This window comes from Triturus cristatus, chromosome 2_1, assembly GCF_964204655.1.
Source record: "Triturus cristatus chromosome 2_1, aTriCri1.1, whole genome shotgun sequence".
Taxonomy (NCBI): domain Eukaryota; kingdom Metazoa; phylum Chordata; class Amphibia; order Caudata; family Salamandridae; genus Triturus; species Triturus cristatus.
In genome coordinates, this window is record NC_140581.1 from 289,478,524 (window position 1) to 289,491,128 (window position 12,605).

General features: G+C 47.9%; 1 protein-coding gene across 4 annotated transcripts in view; it reads right to left on the reverse strand.

The window, feature by feature from the left end:
- Positions 1-12,605, reverse strand: part of RICTOR (RPTOR independent companion of MTOR complex 2) — a 1,453,900-nt gene that overhangs the window by 644,057 nt on the left and 797,238 nt on the right. For 2 of the 4 annotated variants that reach the window (XM_085631132.1, XM_085631130.1), the window contains exon 31: positions 8,493-8,594. The exons of the other annotated variants lie outside the window; for them this stretch is intronic. In XM_085631132.1, coding sequence (XP_085487258.1) covers positions 8,493-8,594 — 102 coding nt within the window. The remainder of the gene's footprint in view (positions 1-8,492; positions 8,595-12,605) is intronic. 4 annotated transcript variants of the gene reach the window in all.

Genomic DNA, 12,605 nt, shown 5'->3' on the forward strand with positions numbered 1-12,605 from the left:
GATAGGGAAAAACCGGAATCCCCTATCTTCTGATATGGGCTGCCACCACTGCCATCAAATTGGTGAAGACTTGAGGTGCAGTAGTAAGACCAAACGGAAGGACCCCAAACTGATAATGTTACGACCCCACCGTAAAACGGAGATACTTCCTGTGCGACTTCAGGATGGGGATGTGGAAATACGCATCCTGCAAGTCGATCGACACCATCCAGTCCTCCTGTTGCAGCGCTTGAAGAACCTGCGCAAGGGTGAGCATCTTTAACTTCTCTTGCTTCAGAAAAAGATTCAAGATCTTGAGGTCCAGGATTTTACGCAGCCTGCCATCCGTCTTCGGCATCAGGAAATACCGGGAGTAGCATCCCTGACCCCTTTCCTGCTCTGGAACCACCTCTATCGCACCTTTTTCAGTAACGTTAGGACTTCCTCCTGCAGGAGAAGAAGTTGGTCCTCCGAGCAAGCACCTTGGCAAGGAGGGTAATTCGGAGGGAATTCCCAAAAGGGAAGAGCATACCCATTCTCTACAAGATTTGGAACCCAAAGTCTGTAGTGACCGATTCCCAATCTTGTAGAAAATGGGTAAGCCGACCCCCCACAGGACCAACATGATCCAGAGTGGTGGATCTAGGGCTGCTTTGCAGTGGCGGGAGGGAGGAAGAGGAGGAGGAGGAGGAGGAGGAGGAGGAGGAGGAGGAGGAGAGCTGACGACCTTGAGCACAACCCCTGTTCCTGCCCCTGTAGCTCTTATACAGGGTATATTGCTGCTGCTGCTGAGGCTGCCTGTAGGTCCGCAAGGACGACCTCCCAAAACCTCTGTATCTCCTATAAGAAGAACCTCTAGGCTGTGCCTGCAGACCCAGAGATTTGGCCGTGGCTTTGCTGGCCTTGAACCTTTCCAAGGGGGCATCCGCCTTTTTCCCAAACAGCCCAGAACCATCAAAAGGCAGGTCCGGGAAGTGTTGCCTGCACATCAGGGGAGAACTCCGAAGATTTCAGCCAAGCACTCCTCCTTGTGGCGACCGAGGAGCCCATAATCCTGGCAACAGAGTCCGCAGTGTCCAGGCCACTCTGGATAACCTGACGCGCAGCCGCCTGAGTGTCTGACAGGACTTCATTAAAGTTCTGCCTGTCCTCCTCAGATAACTTAGAAGCCAGCTGTTTAGCAGAATCCATGAGAGCGTGGATATAACGGCCCAAGAGACAGGTGGCATTTGTTGACTTTAAGGCCATACTCGCCGAGGAGAAAACTTTCTTGGCCGATTGGTCGAGTTTTTTGGAGTCCCTGTCACTAGGAACCTGTGGAAAGGCCCCGGAAGACCTCTTTGAGCAGGCAGCCTGAAACACCAGACTTTCCGGAGAAGGATGGGAAGTAAGAAAGTCTGGATCTCCTGGAGCCGCCCTGTACCTCCTAGCTACAGTCTTAGAAACCGCAGGAGCTGAAAAGGGCTTACGCCATACCTCCATGACTGGTTAAGTGATGGCCTCATTAAATGGAAGTAAAGGCTCTGTCACGGTGGAGGGAGAATGCAGAACCTCAGTAAGGATGTTAGGTTTAAATTCAGCAGTTGTTATGTGTAAATCCAAAAGCTCCGCTGCTTTCCTAATGACCGTGTGGTAAGAAGCCACATCTTTAGAGGGAGTATCAGTTGGAGGAGTAATCTCCCATTCTGGTGACAAATCAAGACCACTCGCCTCCTTCAATTCCTCAAACAAGTCATCTGACTCCATAAGCTCACACTCTTCCATCTCTTCCACTTGGTACCTTTGCTCCTCCAAAACTCTTTGCGCTTCTCGCCTGGACCTAATCCTCAGAACTGGCGTGGGCGGCGCCGCAACCGACTCCGACGGAGCCGGCATCGAACACAGATCTGGAGGAGCAGCCGGAGGCGAACGAGGTCGAGCCGGAGAAGATGGGAGCGGCGTCGACGTCCTCGGCGCTGGGAAATGCCAAGACGGCTTAGCTGGGAAAAATAGCATAAATGGAGTCTGAGCGTAGGCTTGAGGAACCCCCAGATTTAAGGCCATTGGACCCATAGGACCCAAAGGTGCTCCAGAGGGGTACATCGCTCTCGTAAAGACACCATACATAGCATTTAAATAATGCGATGGGTCTTTTCCCGGGCCTGGAAAGGGGGGGGGGGGGGGGGGGGAGCTCAGATTGAGGCATTACTGGACTCGGGCCAATCTGTGCTGACGGTGGAGCCAGCAGGGTCGAAGACTCATCAGGAGCCGGAGCCTCTTCAACCGGAGCCGGAGAATGCGCTGGTGTCGGTGATGGAGCCGTAGAGTGCTCCGGTGAAGCCGCAGGCGAGGTCAGGCATACAGGAGAAGCAGGATTTGACACAGGAGAGGCAGAAAGATAGTCCTTACGACGTCGAGGAGTAGGCGAAGTCGATCTCGGAGCAGTCTCCTTATCTGAACGGCATCGAGATCCATGCCTCCTCTTATTTTTATGCTTCTTGGACTTAGAAGCATGACCCGACGTCGACCCCGACCTTGGCCGTCTTCGACCTCTCTTCTCTTTTTTCATCCTCGCTATAAATAACTTAGCTTCTCTTTCTTTTAAGGCCTTTGGATTTATCTTGCGGCAGCAAGAGCATCCCTAGACGTTGTGATCCGACGACAGGCACCAGACACAGTCCTCGTGTGGATCCGTGATGGACATGTGCTTACCACACACTCTACACGGCTTTAATCCAGACTTCTTCGGCGACATCTTGGAACAAGAAGCAAGAAGAAAGTAGAAACACCAGCAGAAACACAAAGTAACTAGCCAAAACTACGGAGAGTCCCAGAAAACCGTTAGCGTCGACGGCGTGGAAAAAGGGAACTGACGTCATCACGCCGACGAGGTCCTCTTATGGATCCAGTGACATCAGCTGAGCCGCGTGCGGAGCCGTGCTTCTGTGACGTCGTCCTCATCGACGTGGAGAGCTACAAAAGTTTCCGAATGTTGCTGGCGCAGGGGATATTCACAAGGTGAGGAATCCACTGGCAGGTGTACCCATCAGAAACAATGCTTTTGATATACTTAACATATACTTTGTATTGACTTTTAAGTAGAATGTCAAGTAGATTACTTTTTTAAAACAGTGCAGTATACCTGGATACTGCACTGGGATATTTCCTGTAAACCGATAAGTAAAAGCGTTTTTTGTTACAGTTTTAAAGGGTTTCTTAGATTTTCCAACTCCACACTTAGAAACTTTTCACAGAAAAACAGTCAATGTTATCCTACGGAGAAAAAGAGGGTTATCGGTCCAAAGGTAAGTATTCATTTGTGGGTGTTGGTATTCTGGGGGTAGACTCAGAGGTCCCCCGGGGTCAAGGATGCCTCTTATTACACCAGAGTGCGGAGGCCTAATGTTATCCCCCTATCCAATGGGGGATAGGAGGCCTCCGGGTTGGTGGCTGCTTACGAACAGACCACATGGTTGTGGGAGCAAAGCTACTGGACTTAAGCTCAGGGCAAATGGGGCTTCAAGCCAGCATAAAAGGTGCACCCTCAGCGGCACTGGGGCTTCCGGGTGCTGAGTGCTATTTTGGCGTTGGGTTGCCTGTAACTTTCAATGGGGAGTCTCTGGTTTGCAAACACGCTGCGGGCTTGGGGACGAAGGTCTTCTGGGTGCGACCATCACTTCGAGAGGTATGTTGGGATGCTGGGGGTTGGTTAGGCACCGTCGGTTGGGCCACCCAAGGCAGTAGGGCATCAGGCGCAGGGGTGCCTTTTAGGGTTGGATCTTCTTACCAGCACCTGGTCGCGGTTGGGGGGACCTTCTGGTTTGAGGCTGCAGGCGTCAGCTGGAGGCTTGAGGCAGGTCAGGGGTAACCGGATCTCGGGTCATGATCGCCAAGGAGACTTCCTCTTGGTGTTGGGCCATTCGAACTCAGGCCGTGGGCGTCGGGTGCAGAGTGGTGCAGACTCGCGGACTTTGGCAGACCTGGAGTCTGTCGTTAACAAATCCGGTATTCACGGGAGACAGAGTCTTTTCTTTTGAAGGCAGGGCAGGTCCTTGGGGTTCTTGAGGCTGCAGGACACACTGGAGTTTCGCTTCTGCAGGATCAAGGTGGGGAGAGGCCGGTAGGGCTGGGGCCAAGTCAGTGGCATACTCCTCTTGTTAGCTTTGGTACGGCTGTTCGGTCCTTCTTCATTTCTTCTTCTGGTTTCTTGTCCATCTTCTTGGTTCAGGGCTGCCCCTAAATACTGTATTTATGGAGCGTTTTAGGGGTCTCGAGGTTAGTAGCCAAAGTTCTACTGACCTTAGGGTGACTACACCCTAGGTGTGCTCACTCCATGTGGGGGAGTGATCACAAGCCCTAATTCTGATTGCGGAGTGCCTGCCATCTGCAACATGAAGGGCTCTGAAGAGTGGGCTTCACCTCGCCTCCCCCACCTGAGGGGTGAGGTTGGCAGAGGTGGGCACACCTTCTGGGCTGGCTAATTTTTCCCGCCTGTCTTCCCGCCGAAAAGGAGGGGAGACAAAATGCTCCTGATAGCAGGAGCGGCTGGGGGTCGCATTACAAAAGGCTGCAAGGCCTTTGAAGCTCCCCTGCCACCTCAAAAAAAAAAGGCTTTGTTTCTGGGCTCAGGGAGCAAAGGCTCCCATCCTAGGGGTCCAGAAACATGTCTCGTGGTGGCAGGTTGGTGTGTACCAGTCAAGGAACCCACCAGAGGCTGGTTGTTTGTCCGGGGCATCTCTAAGATGCCCTCTGAGTTCATTTTTCATAAAATCCCACAATGGCATCAGTGTGGTTTTTAGGTGCTGAGAAGTTCGATACCAAAATTCCCAGTTTTCAGTAAAGCCATTATGCTACTGTTGAGTTTGTAATGACAAACTCCCAGCACCATATACTCTTAATGGCATTACTGCACTTACAATGGCTAAGAATTGGCTTAGATACTGTAGGGGTACAGGGCTCATGAACCTGAACCCTACTCACTCTAATAGTGCACCCAGCTAGAGGGGCTGTTCTATGCCAGGACAGTGGGTTGTAGGCATGGCACACAGGGATGTGTGCCATGTCGACTATTCACTTTGTTCTGCACCAAAACATGCAGCCTGCCATGGCAGTGTGGGTTTGTAAGGGTACAGGGCCTCGAAGTGTGGCACAATAAGTGCTGCAGCCCTTAGGGGCCTTCCCTGGCCACAGTGCCCATGGTACCTTTTACAAGGGACTGACATCTGGCCAGAACGGTCCCAATAGGGGGTACAAGGTACAATTTTGGGGAAAAAACACTGGCCCTGGGAACCTGTTGGCAGGTACCCAGGGCACATCAAGTCAAAGTGCATCAGTAGTCTGGCAAAACGTGGGGAGGTGTTACTGCAACAAAAACCCAACTTCCTACATGCACTTTACCTGAGCAACCGCTAACACCTTTTCTCCCATAGGAACCCATGTTAAGAGATTTTGGGTCTAAAATGTTTTGTGTTGAACTGATGTCTGTATGGAGAAAAGAGAACTAAACTGCAAAGTATATAAAGTGTTACTTACTATGTATCGTGAGATCCTAAGGTTTAGTATCCAGGCATTCCACCCCCAGTACTCAAAGTAATCTTAAAGTAACTAAAAACGTAATCTGAAAATAATTATTGTGTAATTCAAACTGCATTTTAAAGTGATACAAACCTGTAACAGATGCAAATCCATCCTCAATTGTATTTCTTTGTGAAGGTCTACGATTGAAAGTATATTTTACCTACCTGTACCAAGTCCTGCTTGGTTGTAGAAATAAAATACAAGTATACGTTTTTTTTATATTTACCCAATTTGTCTCTAAGAGTGTGCATTAGTCTTGATTGAGTGAATACAATAAATGCTTAAAACACCCTCTTGATAAGCCTAACTGCTTGCCCACACTACCACAAATAGAGCTGTTAGTACTTACCAAAGTTAGCCTCTGCTATACCTCTGGGGACTTTCTGAACTCTGTGCACACTATACCTTGCTTTGGTATAGTATATCCAGAGCCAGCTTCCTATACCCTAGTACATGGTACCTCTAATACCTAGGGCATTGGACCTAAAGAAGGTCCCAAAGGGCTGCAGCACAAATTGTGCCACCCTAAAGGACCCCTCACCAAGAGCATGCAAACTGCCAGAGCAGCCTGCGTGTCTTGGTGCAAAGAAAAACGAAGTCAACATGGCACACATCCCTGTGTGCCATGCCTAACCACCACTGCATGGGGTATAGGTAAGTCATACCTACCACAGGCCTTAGAGCAAAAAGGCAGGAAGCACTATATCCATGTGTGGGCATATCTGCATGAGCAGACATGTCCCTGTAATATCTAAGCAAAAGCTTCAAGGATTACAGGTGAACAGGAAAGCATAACGAGTACATGGGCTGGACACTTGTCATTATGAGTTTTTGAGCTACATGATGGCTTCACTGTACCCCCCCCCCCCCCCCCCCCCCAAGTTGTTCGGTACCAAACACCTCGTCTTAATAAACTGACACTGATGCCAGTGTTGGATTCATTAATAAATGCACTCAGAGGGCCCCTTAGAGGGGTCTCCTGAAAACCTACCAACTACTAGTGTGTTGACTGACTGGTCTGACCAGCCAGCCACCATAGACAGGTGTCTGACTTCCTAAGGTGAGAGCCTACGCTCTCGGAAGGCCAGGAACAAAGCCTGCTCTGGGCAGAGGTGTTCACACCATCTCCACGCAGGATGAAAATTCCAGGACGGGAAGCTTAAAAGGCCTGCCGCCTTTGTTATGCAACCCTAGACCTCTCCAGATAGTGGAGATACCACCCCCCTCGTCCTAACCCCACCTTTTGGCAGCAAGAGAGGCGGGAACATTGGTAGAAAGATTAGAAGGTGAGCCCAAATTCAGCAAGCAGCACCTCTAGGGCAGGCCAGTTGAGGTGGACCGCACTTTTCAGATTCTTCCATGTTGTTTTGCACGGAATTAGCATCCTAGGGTCAGGGTTAGACCCACTTCACACTGGAAGTGGTCATATAGAGGGTGTAGACACCCTAAAGGTAGATAGCCCATTGGCTATTACCTGTCACTCCCGATAACCCCTCTAAATTGAGTATTTAGGTGGCACCCCCGAACCCAAGAACTCTGATTCAATGGATCAATAGAAGAAGGATGAAAAAGAGTCAATGCCTGGGGAGAACTGCAGCTGAACTTTGGTGCGAAACCCTGCCGTCCTCCGTCCTCTCTCGACAATCGAGACAGACTCGTCCTGCAAGCTGGAGACCTACCAAAGCGATGGGTAGCCTGCCAGCACTTTAAAAAACCAGTGACGGTCACCTTTGGAGTAGAGGAGCTACTCCCCTGCAGTCCGCAGGCACCGACAAGCAGAGTCCGGTCCACCATCTTGCAGCTCCCTGGCCCAACCAACCCCACAGATTGCCAGGAGAAGGTACTCGTGCTCCAGAAGGCCAGATCTGTCTCCCCGTCGAGTGTAAAGACACGAGAACCAGCCGGAGCCGTGTAGTACCAACCCCTTGGGTACCGGATGCCCTGCACCAAACATCAACAGTTCAAGTGCAGTCGGAATTCTCTCTGCACCAGGACCAAGTAGCCATCGAGGGAGGTCAGCATCATTGAGACCCACTTTGAGTATGGCCGAGCTGCCTTGATTTTTGTCCCTCCCTGCTGTTTGTCCCTGACCACAAGGTGCATCTTTGCGCATCAAGCCCAGCAGACCAAACCCCTCTGCTTTCGAGCCTCCTGGCCTGGGTACCAACAAACCAGCTGTGCACCAGTGCTCTATGACCCCTGTGACCTAAGCCCCTGTTTGGGAGCCCTCAAACTTGCCCACCAGTCCCCTTGTGCAGCCTTCTTACAGGTGCCCCCCGTCTCCGTAGCGCCAGCTACAAGCCTCACCAGCACCCTGCTCACGGTAGAACCCGGGTGGTTCCGGACGAACTGCTGGTAGTAATTTGCAGCTTGGTCCACTACTACTCCGATTCCAGAAGGTGAATCCCTGAAACCAGCTAAACCTACCTTTATGCATTTTTGATTTTCCTTCAAATGACTGCATTGTGTGTAAAGACGCACATCTTCAAAAGCTTGATTTTCATGTACGATTATTGCAAAAAGTACTTACCTTGTTATTTTCGAAATTGGTCTCTGATTTGTCCTTCCGAGTGTGTCTAAATTATTGCCTCGGTTAGTACAAAATATGCTTAGCACTACCCTCTGATAAGCCTAAGTGCTCGCCAAAACTACCATAAAAGAGAGGGTTAGTATGATCTACTTTAGCCTCTGTAAACCCATCGGGGATTCACTGGACTCTGCACAGTGTACTTCTTTTTAGTGCACTATGCAGAGAGCCAGCTTTCTACAACAATTGAAGAAGAAATTCATGAGACACTCAAGGAATCCAACACCAATTTATAAATATAGATTGTGTTTTATGTACTTTTAGACACCAAAATATAAAGATGCACTGGAGGGTTCTGGAGATGAACAAGTTACTTACCTTCGGTGACGCTTTTTATGGTGGATACAGTATCTGCCTGTGGATTTCTCACCTTTTGAATTAACCATGCGACAGCATTCCACAGAAACTTTTTTCTCCCACGTCGATGAGAACGTCACAATGGCATGGCTCCAAACACGACTCCGCGTGACGTCTACGGAGCCATAAGAAGACCTAGTCAGTGTGCTGACGTCAGTTCCACCTATTCTTTTCATGCCCTCGAGGCGAATGGGCAGACCGACAACATAATACAAGTATACACAGTATACAAAATATATATACACAAATACAATATCCCGTTGTGAGAATCATACTGGGTATGTTGACTTAACCTTTTCAAACATTATAAGATGGCCGTCATGCTTTTACGCCGTCTGAAGATTAGAACAACTTACTTTTAGTAAATCTATTAAGAGCACCTTCGGGAATCCCAATATGGAGACGATATTAGTAAGATACTCTTGTGCCCTAATAACTTGCTCCTCTTTGTGTACTCATCACCTGAGGAATGCCCCCGACGATCAGTAGAATTAAATTTGGGTTAAAAGCGTACCTTTTAACTTTGAGTGAGCTATAGTTACAATCTTTAAAGCAGCGAACTAGCATTTCGGTCCATTTAAAGATGGCGTCCATGGTTAGGATCGTAAACCGGCTGCCGTGTTTTAAGTAGTCTCAGGTTCCAATTCTGAGATGGCGACGATATGAGTACCACATGTATCATGTCTTAACAATTTGCTCCTTTTAGTGGGTTCATCACCTATATGTGTTTGACGTTTTACGGTATTAAAAATTTGGGTTGAATCATCATTTTGAAATCGAGGGAACTATAGTTATTCTTTTTAGAATAACTGACCTATAGTTTGGTCCATTACAAGATGGCGGCCACAGTTATGATCGTTAACCATGTTCCACGAATCAATCGGGTTCAGGTGCTTTCTCAATGCGTGGTATTTAAATGCCGGCGTTTTGACAGTCTGATAACACCATTGAAGAACTACGCGACTAGTGCAGACCGATGCCGTTTACTAGTAAGTCTCAGGCTATATTAGAAGGGGAGATTTAAGATCTGATTTTGCTTCAGGGAGGGGACTTATTGCCATTTATATGTGAGCATATTTTAACCTGCATTGCTCTTTTAATGGCACAGTATAAAGCCTGATCTCTGCCAATGGTATCTATTTTTATACCCCTGTGATTTCTTTAGTTCTTTCCTGAAGAACTCTTTTTACATGACTTAAATATTGAATAAATGATGAGTTCTACTTAACCATGTCTCTATTACACATCATAGTATATAGTATGCTGTCTGGATATATTTGTCCATGGACTCTATGATACGGCATATTTAAATATGGTCCCTGTACACACTGCAGATGGCAATATATTACTAGGCTATCTCTCAACTTTGTTGGGGTTAGACTTTATGGATACAAATAAAAGGCTGTATATTTCTAAATTTACTCAGACTAAAACCTAACTTACCTGCTAAGTGAATTTCTTCCCATAGGATAACATTGGTGATTCTATGTGAAAAAGTTTTTAAGTGTCAACTTTTGAAATGCAATAATATTCCTTAAAAATCACACCTTTAACCAAAACACATTTACTCACCTGTTTTCAGGCAATGTCCCAGGGCTGAATCTAGGATCCAGTCCTGTGGTTACAAAAGTAATCTGAAAAGTAATTACCTGCATGTTACTTAAAAAGCCCATTCAATTGAATGTACTATACCTGCAATGTGTTGCAAACTGATTTCTTAAACTTGTAACCAAAACCAGTACAAGTTGTACTGCAATTCTGAACTGTGTTCAAACAAGTAAATTACTACTGCAAAGTATTTATATGCTTACCTGTACCAGGCTTGCTTGGTTCTAGAAATAAAACAACAGTATATTTTTTTATACAAAACAGTTGGGCTAGAGTTCAGTTCTTGAGAGTGTGAGACCATTTGCTGACTGAGTGTGCACATCAAATACTTTACACTGTCCTCTGATACTGCCTTACTGCTCGACCAAGCTACCACTTTAGAGAGTAGGGTTCTATCTAACTTTAACCTCTGCCAAACCTCTGGAGACCCTTGGACTCTATACACACTGTACCTCACTTTGGTGTAGTATATATCGAGCCAGTTTCTTACAGTCGCTGACCCAGAGAAGTTGACATCGAAGCCCTACCCTTCGAAGATCGACGTCGAGATCCATCCATTCGCTTCTTCTTGCGTTTCCTCGACTTCGAGGTTGATGACTCGGCTTCTCCTTTTTCGCCCGTGCCATAAAAAGCTTGGCCTAACGCTCTTTCAGCACCTTCGGATTTATTTTCCGACAGCTGGAACATCCTTCAATGCCGTGGTCCGACGAAAGGCACCAGAGACAGTCGTCGAGGGGATCCATGAGGGATATATGACCCTACACTCCCTGCAAGACTTGAATCCAGACTTCTTGGAGGTAGCCATCGTACTGCTACACCAAGAGTTAAGTAGAAAAAAAGTAATACGAAATCAATTGGAGAGCCCCAGAAAACCGTTACTCAACAACAGTGCGGAAAAAAGGGATCTGATGTCAGCACGCCGACGAGGTCTTCTTATTGCTCCGATGACGTCACGTGGAGTCACATGAGGAGCCGTTCCATTGTGGCATCCTCGTCGACATGGGAGAGCTGGAAAAAAGCTTCCGTGGAATGCTGGCGTATGCGTAATTCAAAAGGGGAGGAATCCACAGGCAGATGTATCCATCAGAAACCGCATTTACAAGATACAGTAAATATGCACTTTTTCCTTACAACAAAGCATTCACAACTTCTATGAATTAGACACTTAGAAACTTTTTCAGGACAAACTAGGGTAAGTATCAATGCGGTTACTTTGAGCTACTTTGGGAGACCAACTCCAACAGGGAGCCAGCCAGGGGGACCAGCAAGGCCCTCAGAAACTGTTGCCTACAGAAACAGAAGCAATCTTCATACTATTCCAGGCACTGTATTGCCTTCCCATTGGTTCCTATGGAACAGGCCCTGATGCAAGGGATATAAGATGCTTAAGATGCTCAAGGATGCTGTGAATGCGAAGCGGTCTTCCTGTGGCTACTCCTTGGTCCACAGACTTGGTAATGTGGTGTTGGCCACAGGGGTCAATGTTCCTCAAAGTCCTTTTGAGTACGGCGGAAGTCTAGTCACCATTAGGCTACCAGTCACCCGGTATCGGTGTCGGAGTGGAATCCTTACTTGGGCGATAACATGCCTTCTGGATGCTTTTAGACAACTTTCCTCGGTCCCTTAGACTCTGCGGCAGCTTTGAGCATAAGGTCCTGGTCCCTGATACTGCACAGCAACGAAGTAGCGGCAATGCAAAAATCTGGGCTACCAACTTTCCCCAACACGCTTTTTTAACTATTGTGGCCCAGTGCTGCAAAAAGGATGTCAGCCAATGGACCACTGGAATCTTCAGGCTGGACTGTTCCCATAAGGAACAGGGTCAAGACTGATTTGCATATGGCTGGGTCCAAATTGGAGTGGTGTGGTGACCAAAAGAATGATGGATTAAACCGAGATCCTTGTGACTGGGGGTGAATGCTTGGATTGTCCAGCATTCTATCCATCAATTGTTTCTTTTGCATTTTTTGCCCTAAGTGGGAAGGGTATGCCCAGACGTGGGTCTCGTGCTCACTGCCACCCTGGATTCAAGCTAGGCTGGCTGATGAGGAGTGAGTACCCAAAACTGGTCCCAGGATGCTTGTTTACAATCCAGGGAGGACCTGGCTTCGCAGTTCAGGCTGGACTGTTCCCATAAGGAACAGGGTCAAGACTGATTTGCATACAGCTGGGCCCAAACTGGGGTGGTGCGGAAAGCAAAAGAATGATAGATTAAACCAAGATCCTCGTCACTGGGGGTGAATGCTTGTATTGTCCAGCATTCCATCCATCAATTGTTTCTTTTGCAAAAAGGATGCCGGCCAATGGACATTTGGAATCACTTGCTTCGGCTGGACTCTTTGCTGGGTCCTTGGTGTAGCAGGGCAGCCCTTCTTCAGGTATCTTCTCCAGACCAACAAAATATGAGTGCTAGGTGCCAGAGGTGACTTTCTAATACCCAGAACATGCCCTACTAGTCTGCAGTGGCAGGCTGGGTGTTATATATTACCATACCCTACTCATGGTGGCACAACCAGTG